At 38.3% G+C, this 12646-nt stretch overlaps 1 protein-coding gene across 2 annotated transcripts in view; it reads left to right on the top strand.

Annotated features, from left to right (window-relative positions):
• Nucleotides 1-12646, top strand: part of scara5 (scavenger receptor class A, member 5 (putative)) — a 112509-nt gene that overhangs the window by 22838 nt on the left and 77025 nt on the right. For both annotated transcript variants that reach the window (XM_040017331.1, XM_040017330.1), the window contains one exon: nt 2029-2157. In XM_040017331.1, coding sequence (XP_039873265.1) covers nt 2029-2157 — 129 coding nt within the window. The remainder of the gene's footprint in view (nt 1-2028; nt 2158-12646) is intronic.

Below are 12646 nucleotides of genomic sequence, written 5' to 3'. Positions count from 1 at the left end.
TAGACAATAATTCTGATGGCAAAAGAGCCAAACGGGACAGGCAAAAAAAAAAAAAAAGTTTCAGAATGTGAGCAGAAATATACCATATATACACATATATAAATACAGAGTATACAAAAGGGATAAATAGAATAAATAGGAATAAGAATACAAGGGAACGGCACATTTCAAGTATTGTGAGTCTATTACACCGTTGGATATTAACAAAAACTATTGCACAGTGAAAAGGCACTACAGCTTACTTGTTCCCCCCTCCTTTGTCCCCGTTTCCCCTCCCTCTCCCCTCCAGTGAGGAGTTACAGTTTAATGGCGTGTGGGACAAAGGAGTTTTTAAGTCTGCTGGCCCTTGACTTTGGGAGAAGCAACCTCTCACTGAACAGACTCCTCTGGTTGTTTATGGCCGTGTGCAGAGGATGCCCAGCATGGTCCATAATGTCCATATTGCACCTTAATTTGTTTTTATATAAGTGTGTGGAATGAGTCTTCAGTTGAATGTTTTTTAATAGGCAAAAAATACTTAAATAAGTAAATGGCGAGTCGAATTTTTGTCTTTTTTTTCTATTTTTGCTGATCTGGAAATTGATCCGATCCGTGACTTAAAACCGTGATCCGATCCGAACCGTGAGATTTTTGATCCGTTGCACCACTAGTTAAAATGGTGTACTTAATGAAGTGCCCAGTGAGTTTATATTCATATCAGCTGCGCTTCAAATCTCATAATTACGTCTTGTTGTTTCCTTGAGACAAAAATGACTTTATCTGTGTGTAACACAATAATCTTTGAATTATACGTTTAATGTCTGAAGAAAACACATAATTCTCTTTTCTATTCCAATATCTGATGAAGAATGTGACTCCTTAGAAAATCTCTTCCCATCCTCTTGACCTAAAAGGAATGTTCCCATCAGCAACATCAACTGCCTCATTGCTGCTTCCTGCCAAGCTGTCTGACACACACACAGATGTAGAAGGAAAAAAAAGTTCATTACTCATAAACGGTGCTGTGTCAGTTTTATTAAGACTAATTCTCAAACATCTGTTTGACCTTGAGAGCAGTGCTAAGTGCTGACATGCATTACAGAAAGAGCTCCTTAGTGAGACCATTTGTGCAGTTCATGCTGTGTAACGTAGTCCACTCAGATGAATTCCCTTATAGGAAACTTTGTGATGTATGTGTGTTATGATGTACTATAAGTTTAAATTTATTAACTGTTTCCGTTGTAATAACCCTAATGTTTCCAGATATGATATAAGGAATATACAAGTAATTTCCATCAGCGTAACTTTGTGCTGAACATTGGGGGGGGTCAAGATCTCTGTCTAAATAAATAATAGAATCTGGGTAAATTCCCAGATGATTAAACATGCAACTATTTTGCTGGTAATAACTGAAATGAGTAAAGAAAATCAACAGCCTATTTATGCAAGATAATTTATAATTTTATTGGGGGGGTAATATTGATTGGGTCTGATTATTGGGGGTGTCATAACCCCCCTAACCCCCCTGAAAATTACACCCCTGGTAATTTCCAACCAAACTTAAACTTGTCATCATAAAATTAAATGGTTTTGTAACCAACCTTTTTTAATTGTTACTTAATACTACTAAATATCACTATTTTCACAATTTTATTGGCAACTTCTTGCTTGGTTGAACCTTGAATGAAATAGAGAGCAGCTTTGTTTTTCTGTTTTTGCACAGGCAATATTATTATGGAATATTATGCAAACGTTATCAAATACCTCTTGGGTTCAAAATGAACTTTCAGTTAGCGTGATTGCTGAGTTTTGGGCGTCATTCAGAAGTTCAAAGAGGGAAAATATGGATGTTGGGAATCTTGGATTTTCTTTTACAATTATTATCAGCAATAAATCTGATTTCCATTATGTTCGTTGACTTTTACCTCTGTTCTTTCACAACGTAAGAGACATTTAGCCAAATTGTTGTTCTTACTAGGAACAACTCATGGTTAATGATTTTGTTCAGAATGCCATTTGCTGGTATTTATAGTAAATCCTTCTTTTCAGTTTCTACAAAGCGTCGCAGGAAGCAGGACCAGTGTTGCAGCCATCTGAACTCCCTCTCATCTATCAAGTACGCCATTGTTTTCCTCTACATCCTGGTTCTTCTCACCATATTTGGACTTTGCCTTGCAGGTAAGGTGTGTGTGTCAGTGGATGACTTTGACAACAATTTATGATGTTTAAGACGCTCTTAGGAGCCTCAAAACAGACACTGAACAGTGATCTAAGAGAAATCTTTAAGTCAAAGGTTCAACTTTATCTCTTATGAAATCAGTTGAAAGCTATTAACTTCAGTTCAAGCCACTAACACTACATATTTTGATAATCTCTTTATAAAAGATATAATAAAAAGAATGACATAACATGAGAAGAAGAGCATCATAAAAAGGAGCTATGTCCATATTTCACACATTTTTCTGCCTCCGTCTCACCCTACCCTTTATATCCTGTTCTTTCACAGCAATCCTCTGAATGTCCTCTCTAACAACATCTTCTCTGGTGTATGTAGTCTTCCTCTTCTCCTCAAGCCTGGCAACCCCATATTCATTATTCTTTGCCCAATTTATCCAATATCCCTCCTCTGCATGTGGTGCCCTATTGTACAGATACTCAAGATATTGTGTTTATTTGGAAACTCTGTTCAATTGGAAAAACTGAGAGTTTTTCCTGTGGAAGTTGAGCAAATCTGCACTCCTATAACTCCTGCTGTGCTTTTGTTCTGATGTTTTGCTTGTGTGCATGCAACGAGGTGTTTATTTAAAGTGAAAACCGTTTAAATAACACAGAGAAGGCAGTTTTGTTTGTTCAGCTCGCATGAATAAGGTTTGTGACTGACTGGATATCAAATGATCTTTCAGCTGTTCTGGATCAGTTTTTCCAAATGCTTTTGCCAGCTGAATTCGACTACACTTTTGCACCAACCATTATGTTTCAAATGCAATGCATCCTCATAAATGGCAAAACAGTTTGTTTGTTTGTTTGATTGCCTTCACATTTGCAAAGACAGGATCTCTGCTCTGTATAAAAACCTGCAAAAGTCAGTTTTGATAAGTTTTTACATGTAAAAAAAAAAAAACTTGCCTTCTTTAGTCACTGAGTAATTTGTTAATTTGGGTAAAAATAGGCCATCTTATAACTGATGACTTAAGAAGACCAACCTTTACTATGTTTAGCTGTTCTTCTGTTTTCTTTGTTACGTGGAGTACACATCTGCTTCAGACCTTTCTGTAAAGTCAGATTTTCTTTGCATATGTTCATTATCATTGGCATCAAAGTCATAGTAATACTGGGCTTTTAATCATTTCTTGAACAGTTATTTTTCCAAGAGACATAGAATGACTGTACACCGTACATCTTTAAATATTAAAAAAAAAAAAAACACGGATTGGGTGCACATGAATTTATTTTGGAAATCTGCAGAGGTTTAAAAGTAAACATACAGGGTCAAGCATATATTGCCTACTAACTTTTTGTTAAATTTGCCTTAGAAAACTGCTCTACCGGATGCTTTGCTAGTCATCAGTACACTTCTGGCATTATTTTTGGGGGATATTCTGACCTTGACAAAATTGTTAGTTAATTAAAATTAGTCTGTGTGCTAGCAGACCTGTCTTTTGCATAGTCTACAAAATCTTCAACAGCTGTGAGATCTAGGATTTGGGAAGCCCATTCCAGAAGCTTAATGGCTATTTATTAAAAGAAACAAAGGAAGGAAATTCAAGGATCATCACCACTTTGCCAGGGTCATAAAAAGACCCAATCGGTTACACTCAGATCAAAGGAAATTTCTTAGGATGCTCAGAAACAATGCAAGAACCACCTGACATGAACTGTAAACTGCTGGAACACCAAACTAACTAGAATGAGTCTTTTATCACCGTAGCCGACCATGAAAGAAGCCCCTGTTGTAAAATCAACATCTTAAAGCTTGACTGAAACACAATTGGCTGCTCACAGAACTGACAGGACACCTATTAACAATGGTTTTGGAAACAAATAGCTTGTAAAAGTTGGGTCCATGCCAACAAAGATCAAGTATTCAGTCAGAATTATGCCAGAAGCTTGGTGATAGTTAAAAAAAAGCATTTGGTCAAGTTGTAACTGGTTAAATCACATTTAAATAAATATGAATATAGAAGTTTTTGTATTTAAAATGTTAGTACCAATGGCAAGGTTGCATTGGTGTTTACTTGGTGTGGCAGAGGTGGACATTTCAACAGATATGCTGTTTGCATTTAATTTTTTGCGTATAGATAATCATTTACCCATTAAATTTGATTAGTTTTCAAACACACTAAATTAGTATTACTTAGTGAGTCACTATTTTTATTGCTTTGTTTGCTTGTTTTGTTTTTTCATATTGGATGAGCAACTCCACAATCTTCCCTTTGTCACTGAAAAAGTTCTGCAGGTTGGTAACGGCTGCTGTAGATGAGACACATTTATCCTCAGTTTGTAGAAAATCTGACAGAGAGGAAGAGAAAAGTAGAGCGTAACAAAATGTGGCTGTAATGTCTTGGACACATGAAGGAAGTGATTTTATTGTCCGTCATTTACTCTCTGTCATGTAGATTTAAGGTTGAATTATAATGTAGGACACACACACACACACACTTACACACTTACATCATAGAAACCCATTTAGTTCGCTTTAAGTAACACTTCGGGATGCAGTCTGAAACTACTCCCTCTTAAACTGTCTGATCTCGTTAAGAACTGATAACATGCATACACAATATGAATGAGCAGTCATTTGAAGTACAGCCAATGTCCAACAAAGTCATGATGCTGATTTTATTGCCTCAGTTCATTTGACAAAATTTGATTTTTAGTTTGTACAAATGTTTTTGTGCCAAATATAGTATCAGTTTCTATAACATTAATGCAACTTTTTCTGTCATCTTCTAATCAGAGTTGTGAAGTCATTTTTTTCAAATGCAATATAAAGTTGACCTTTAGCCCTCTCCGGCGTCTCTGCTCCTACTGCAGAACTCGACACATGTGCGACAGGTTTAAACCTAATTCCCACATGTGACCGCTCTTCTAAAGAGAAAAGCAAGACAGTGATTTCCTTTGACCTGTATGGTTCCCATATTGCCATTAATCCACAGCTGTGCGTTTGCACAGGACTCCACTATATATATATTCTGGGTGATGATAAACAGCACCACCTTTGAACTGGAGTTTCAGCTTTTTTTATTTATGACATTGTATCCTGTTCTTAGCTGGCAACTGATGTGGTCTTCTGTGGTAAAATGTAATCTTACAGCAAACAAAGAAAGTTTAATTTTACCTCAGATGTTGCTGGATCCCATTTTCTTGAAACTGTATGTTATTGTGCTTTTCTTGGAAGATAAACTCACGCACAAGCTCAGTGCTGTTCTGTAGCACACCAATTATCAAATTTACTTAAAACGAAGAAGTTGAAACTAGAATCCCAAACGTTTCTCTGGCAAAAGGCTCTTTCATGTTTCTTCTGATGAACAGCCAGTGACCATCATTGGTACAACATGTAGCGACGAGGAGAGATTAGTCATTCCCTTACTCACCAAAACATCCTCCAAGCTTACAAAGCTAGAATTGTCTTAAAAGCATAACATGTTTTCATGATCGGCACAACATAAGCGAAACAGAACAGTGGAAATTTGGACGTGTGAATTATGGGGGAAATTAGCATGAGCTGTTGTGACTTCATATCAGGCAGTCCTGTAATAAATTCCAGTATCTTCTGAGCTGTAGTTCCACCTCCTCCTGGTTAATTTGCAGGTGGAAAAAAAACAACCCTACTGGCATTGTGCCACAGCGGTCACATGGCCAATTCATTTGTATGTGTCCGTGAATGAGACAGCCTTTAGAGGTGTGTCTAACTTTATGACTGTTACCTTCTGTGAACCCTGCTGTGGCCTCCTTGTAAATGTCAGCTTAGCCATAACAGGAGAGGAAGATACAGACAAACAGAGACTGAAAGAAGTTGTGAGTGCAGAGAAATAAGGGGAGATAAAGTAGATAAAGAAGAAGAAGCAACAGATCAAGAAGCTTGCTGTCTGGCTCCAAGTCAGCAGGATCCTGGCGGAATCGACTGCTCACACTAATCCTAATTTCATTTCAAGGCACTGCTCTCTCTGAGCCACCCACTCATGCCGTAACCACACAACTGATGCCATTTAATGGATGTGGCTCTGTGTGTATTCCCAGGCACAGAGATGTAGTTAAGAGTTTGGAACTGCTTTGCTGTTGTCACTGAGGTATTTAGTTATTTAAAGCTTTTAGATGAAGTTGTTTTAGAAAAGCAATCAAACCAGGCTTTTCAGACGACCTCTCCTAAATTAAATGCCGCCATCCAAAAGCTAAGTGGCTCCAGCTAAGTGTACGGGAGGCCCCTTTGCAGCACACATACACCAAGTGCACGTACAGACACATTCAAAAATGCTGCCAGTTTTCTGTGCAGTCCACATTCTCTTGTTGCTTGAATTCTCACTTGACTTTGGCTTCTCTTTTTTTTTCCAGCTCTTATGTTGCCTTCTTGGCCTTTTCCCTCTGAAACAAAAAGCCTCCACTGTCTCCTGTGCATTCAGACACATTTATATTTGGTTTTCTTCCGGACTCATTATGCATTATGCCTTGTCATTGAAAACATCTGCATTATTGTCATAAGTATAATGTAGTGTCTTCTGTGTCAGCGCTTCTAATTCCAAATCTTAGGTTTGGACAAGTGAATGATGGAAGGGTCGTAAACAGAAACAGAGTCGAGTAAAAGCCAAATGAAAGAGGATAAAAGAGCCAGATGAATCCTGCTCCATTTATTATGTGTTGAAGAGCTGCCTCGTCAGTTTTTTACTCCTACAAGGTTATCTCCATGCAGATAGCAGAGACCTCTGTCCCCGCAGCATGAGAGAGATGGGTCTGCCAAAATGTCCAGACTTTTAGCAGATCAGAGAAGTATGTTAGAGAAACCTTTGTCTCTGTGTAGTCACTTATTTTGACTGACATGCTTCAAGAGCAGGGTAGATTCTTGAAAGACATGCTTGCCTTTTGAGCTGAACTTGGCTAATGTGAATGTATGTCACTCTAAATGGTGCCAAGATGGGAATTGATTTTTAAGACTTTTGTTCCCAAAAGTCCAAAGAAGAGAGGGTTGTGGAGAAGTGGTTCTCAACTTGGGTGAAATGACCCTCGGCCAGATAAATTAGAGCGCTTTCCACATCATTAGCAGGATACTTAGGAGAAACTTTCTCTGTCATACATATTGCAACATTTAATTTATTTTGACTTATTTCCTGTCTTTCTTTTTAGGTTCTCGTCTGTAAAATAAAAAGTGTTAGAAAGTGTCCAGGTGAAAAGGTCCCACCTTAAATCTCACACATGCAAGAAAGTTTAGTTAACATTTTAAGAATGGTTAGGAAACACAGTTACTCTTAAAAGACTTAGTCTTTGGTAGGAATTGAAGGACCCTAAAGCAAACAGTTCTGTGGTCATAGTATCTTAGAAATAGACCCATTAATGATCCTTACTTGACTTTGAGAAGCACTGATTGCATTTGTAAGTTTTCAAAAGATAAAAAGAATGAGAATGAACATAAAGCCATCTTGCATTCTTGCTAAATAGTCTTAAAAAAGTGGGGAAAAAATATTGATCATTTCAGAAATCTTTTTGATTTTTACTGTTTTTAATTGTCTGACATGTAAGACATAGGCAGCATATATTCTCAGAAGAACCCCTCTTTCCTCTGTGTGAAGGACTGGGATGTTTTTGGTTGCATTTTGGCCAGACAGTGCAGCAAATACCTTGCTCTACATCTGGAGTCAGTTCTTGGCTGACTTCAGATGCACCTAACAAACACATTTAATAGCTAGAGATTGGCCCATATATGGACTTGCAGAACCTAAGTTGATAACTGTCAGGGTGTTTGAGACAAGAGTGTTATGCTTGTTATGCATTATCTCTGTTTATGAGCTTGATAGGTATCCGACCGTCACTGCTTACTATCATACGCACGACCATGAAAAAACATTGCAGAACTGCTGTATGGCATATTTCTGGGTCATTTGATTAAGGTCAGTTTATAATTTTATTGCATGCACTAGTTCACTATTGCAATATATGCAACAGTTCCTACAGCTGTAGCATTTAGCATGTACTATATGATGGAGAATTGGCATTGATCATGAAAGCTGAGTCATGTTTTCCAGTTGGTAAAAAAACATGGAGCTCACAGGTTTCGCTCCAGTGGTCCCGTTTTCCTTTGCTAGTTAACTGCTGGAAAACATGATGTTATGTTTGTTGTTTTTTTTCTTTTAAGCCATGAAATCTTGCAACAAGAGTTTGAGTTTTTTCGCTGATACTGTTGGTACTACAACAAGCATGTTCTTGGCAAGTGGAAATGGGCAATAGGCCTCATGTCCTGAAACAGCTATGGTTTATTTTGGTTTTTCGCCTTCATATTAATTGGGTTTGGTCATGGTTATGTTATCATAATTTTGTGTTTTGCATCAGTTTTCCCTGCTGCAGCTAAATTGTGCTTGGCCTTAAAGAAAGTAGATTATTGATGGAAAAATATCAACTGACAGCTATGACCTGCAAGCAGAGGTTTGCCTTGGAATGAACATTGGAAAACTGGACAGAATTTATCATGATCATAAATCAACAATGTTAAAAATTTTTGTATTTTTATAAAGTTGCTTTTCACGACAGAGTGACTATCCTTTATAATCATAAATCATTTCATTTAAGTTTCATGTTAAAAGTAATGTTTTGTTTCTGTGTTATCCATGGCTGTGCGAGATCACAGATACAAACAGTGGAAATGAGCCTCCTTCAGAGAGTAGCGGGGCAGTCCCTTTAATGATAGGGTGAGGAGCTCAGTCATTTGAGAGGGACTTGGAGTAGAGCTGCCAATCATCTACATCAAAAGGAGCCAGTTGAGGTGGTTTGGGCATGTGGCTAGGATTCCACCTCAAGTCCTCCCAATGAACTAGTGGCGGTGGCCAGGGAGAGGGAGGTCTGGGCACCTCTGCTTAGACTGCTGCTCTCTGTAACCTAAACCCAGATAAATGGCAGAAAATAAACTGACTACTTTACTTGCCTACTTATTTTAGTGTGTAAGTAGCTGCCTGGGTTTGTGGAATACTCACAACCTCCAATATGTCAATTCATGCTTACAGGCATTAATTTAAATTGTAAATTAATTTTTTTATTGATTTTCCATATTCATGAAAACTTTTTTAATCCACCCAGTGTTTTATGTAATAATTCATTTTAGTGTTCACAAAATTAATACTTTCTATGTTTGAAGTGCAAACACAGCTTTATGTTGAACTTAATTATTTTATCACCACACCTGAGACCACAGTTACAGTTGTTAAGACTTCTTTTCAAGCTCTGTTTTATTCGTTGCCCCATTAACCCATCCTGTCTGGGCAAAATATTTGCTACAGACAAATCATGTTGTCATGGACTTGCTGTGTGCTAGGCAGGATGTAGGACCCAAACGCAGGACTCATAAACAAAAGGGCGAACTAAAAGAGGCAGCTCTATTTTGTCTGTAAATAACCCACTTCAAATACAAAAAACTAAACTAGACACGACGACAAGCAGGGGAAGACTAAGGACTAAAATACGCAGGCAGGATAACGAGAGGATGGGGAACAGGTGGAAACACAGCTGGAACTAATCAGAAATAATGAGACAAGGGGAAAGCAAAACTAGACCCACTGCACACAGGACAGGGACTATCAAAATAAAACAGGAAACACACGGCAGGAACAGAGGCACGGACTTGACACTGAAACGTCAGGAACAGAGGGAACACGGAGCACAGGGACAGGAGTCACAAAGTGCGACATGAGACACGAGTGACTGAGGAACAAGAAAATAAACATGAAGACGGAACTAAACCTACACTAAACATGAGGGGCACACGAACAAAACTCAAGGGTCATCGACCCAGGACCATGGCACATATACATCCTGTTAAAATACTTTATTTACAAAGTAGTGCTAACACAAAAAAATACATGGCAATTTCTATCCATGAACCACAAACGTATACAAATGTGCCTTCTCATGACTGTATTTGATGTTACAAATATTTTAATAACATTCAAGCTCCTGTGATAGTTGCTGAAAGTACTAGAATGAGTTTAACTGTGATTAAGGATTTCTTGTGTGCTTTATCCAACTCACATTTTTCTGTGTTGAAGGTCCCTTTCTATTCTGTTTATAGCCGCATGTTTTTAAGTCCTCCATATGAAGATAATTTTGCCCGACTTTTTCTCCTGCACTAACATAAATTGTGATCTGTGGGACACAACTGAGGCACAGGATGCCAAAAACCTGTGGCTCTTGTGGCTCAAGAGTTGGGAGTTCGCTTTGTAATCGGAAGGTTGCTGGTTCGAGCCCCGGCTTGGACAGTCTCGGTCGTTGTGTCCTTGGGCAAGACACTTCACCCGTTGCCTACTGGTGGTGGTCAGAGGGCCCGGTGGCGCCAGTGTCCGGCAGCCTCGCCTCTGTCAGTGCGCCCCAGGGTGGCTGTGGCTACAATGTAGCTTGCCATCACCAGTGTGTGAATGTGTGTGTGAATGGGTGGATGACTGGATATGTAAAGCGCTTTGGGGTCCTTAGGGACTAGTAAAGCGCTATATAAATACAGGCTATTTACCATTTTAAAAAAAAGAGAAAAAAAACAAAACAGTGACCGGCTCTTTTTAGCCCAACCACAAGCTTTAGATTACTTTAGCTTACTTTAGCTCTTCTGGGGATATTTAAAAGACACACACATAATCTTTATTATTCAAGATTTTAAAAAAACTGCCTTTAATTTAGACCATATGTGTCAGACTAAGTTGGTCAGTATAAAAACTCTCTGAGGGTAAATCTGACACCACAAACTGCCACTCCTAGCAACTTTAAAGACAAACTTTAAAGGTCTTAAATCCCTTTCTTGTGGAAACAATAAGCATTCGGGCTGTGGAAGATGAGGTGTTTCTGACCTCAGTCTGTTTATGTTTTACACGCGTAAGACATACTGTTCCCAAACACACATCGCATGCAGGAGAGCAAAACCTCCATCACATTGTACATAGTGTAGTTATGACCGCAAATAACTACATGAGTAGAAACATAGTACATTTAAATATGTAATAAACTTTATCATAGTCATAATATAAAACATGCATAGTCTTTCCAAATAATACCACAATCACATTGGGATATAGAGTACTATACACTTACAAAAATGTATGCAGTAACTAGTGTGTGTGGAAAAGTGTTTGCCCTCTTCCTGGTTTCCTAGGTTTTTGCATATTTGCCACAATTACATGTTTCAGATCATCAAACAAATGTTAATAACGGACAGAGATAACCTGAATAAATGCAAAATGCAGTTTTTGGAGGATGATTTCATTGTTTAGGGTGAATAGTTATCCAAACCTACCTGTTCCCGTGTGAAAAAGTAACTGCCCCTCTTGTTAAATCATGAATTAAATGTGATTAACCAGAGTTCAGTTTCACTAAACACACTCAGACCTGTTAAATCAAGAAACCACTTAAATAGAAGGAGATGAACCTTCCCAGGAGTGACCTCCAATTACTCCAGGAGCACACTGACGACTCATCTAGGAGGTTGCAAAAAACTCGAGAACAACATTAAAGAACAGCAGGCTTCACAAGTCTCAGTTAAGGTCTGATTTCATGATTTAACAATAAGAAGGAGACTGAGCAAAATTGACATCCATGGGAGAGTTCAAGGAGAAAACCACTGAAGAGCAAAAGGAACACAAAGGCTCAATTTACATTTACCAAAGAACATCGTTATGATCCCCAAGGGTTTTGGGAAAATACTCTGTGGATTGACGAGACAGAAGTTGAACTTTTTAGTAGGTTTTACATCTGGTGTAAAAGTAGTATTTCAGAAAAGGAACATCATACCAACAGTATAATATGGTGATGGTAGTGTGATGTCTGGGGTTGTTTTGCTGCCTCAGGACCTGGAGGACTTGTTGTTGTAAATGGAACCATGAATTCTGCAGTCTACCAAAACATCCTGTAGGAGAATATCCGTCCATCTGTTGGTGACCTCAAGCTGAAGCACACTTGGGTTCTGCAGCAGGGCAATGATACAGAACACACCAGCAACTCCACCTCTAAATGACTTAAGAAAAACTGAAAAGTTGTGGCATGACCTTAAAAAAGCAGTTTGTGTCTGAAAATCCTTCGATGTATCCGAATTACAACAATTCTGCAAAGATGAATGGGCCAATTATCCTCAACAGCACTGTAAAAGACTCATTGCCAGTTACTGGAAACACTTGATTGCAGTTGATGCTGCTAAGGGTGACCCAACCAGTTATTAGGTTTAGGGGGCAATCACTTTTACACTTAAAATAAACACATTCATTTAGAAACTGCATTTTGTGTTTTCTTATGTTATCTTTGTATGATATTTAAATTTGTTTGATGATCTGAAACTTTAAGTGTGACAAACATACAAAAAAATAGGAAATCAGGGAGGGGGCAAACACTTTTTCACACCACCGTACACATGTATCTGGGATTTACACACACTCTGGGTGCCCTTAAATTGACTCTAAGAACATAAAGCCTTGTTCTAATGAGTTGCTGTTCT

This window comes from Simochromis diagramma, unplaced genomic scaffold (assembly GCF_900408965.1).
Source record: "Simochromis diagramma unplaced genomic scaffold, fSimDia1.1 OVJJ01000802.1, whole genome shotgun sequence".
In the NCBI taxonomy this organism is placed as follows: Eukaryota; Metazoa; Chordata; class Actinopteri; order Cichliformes; family Cichlidae; genus Simochromis; species Simochromis diagramma.
This window is presented reverse-complemented; position numbering and strand designations above follow the sequence as displayed.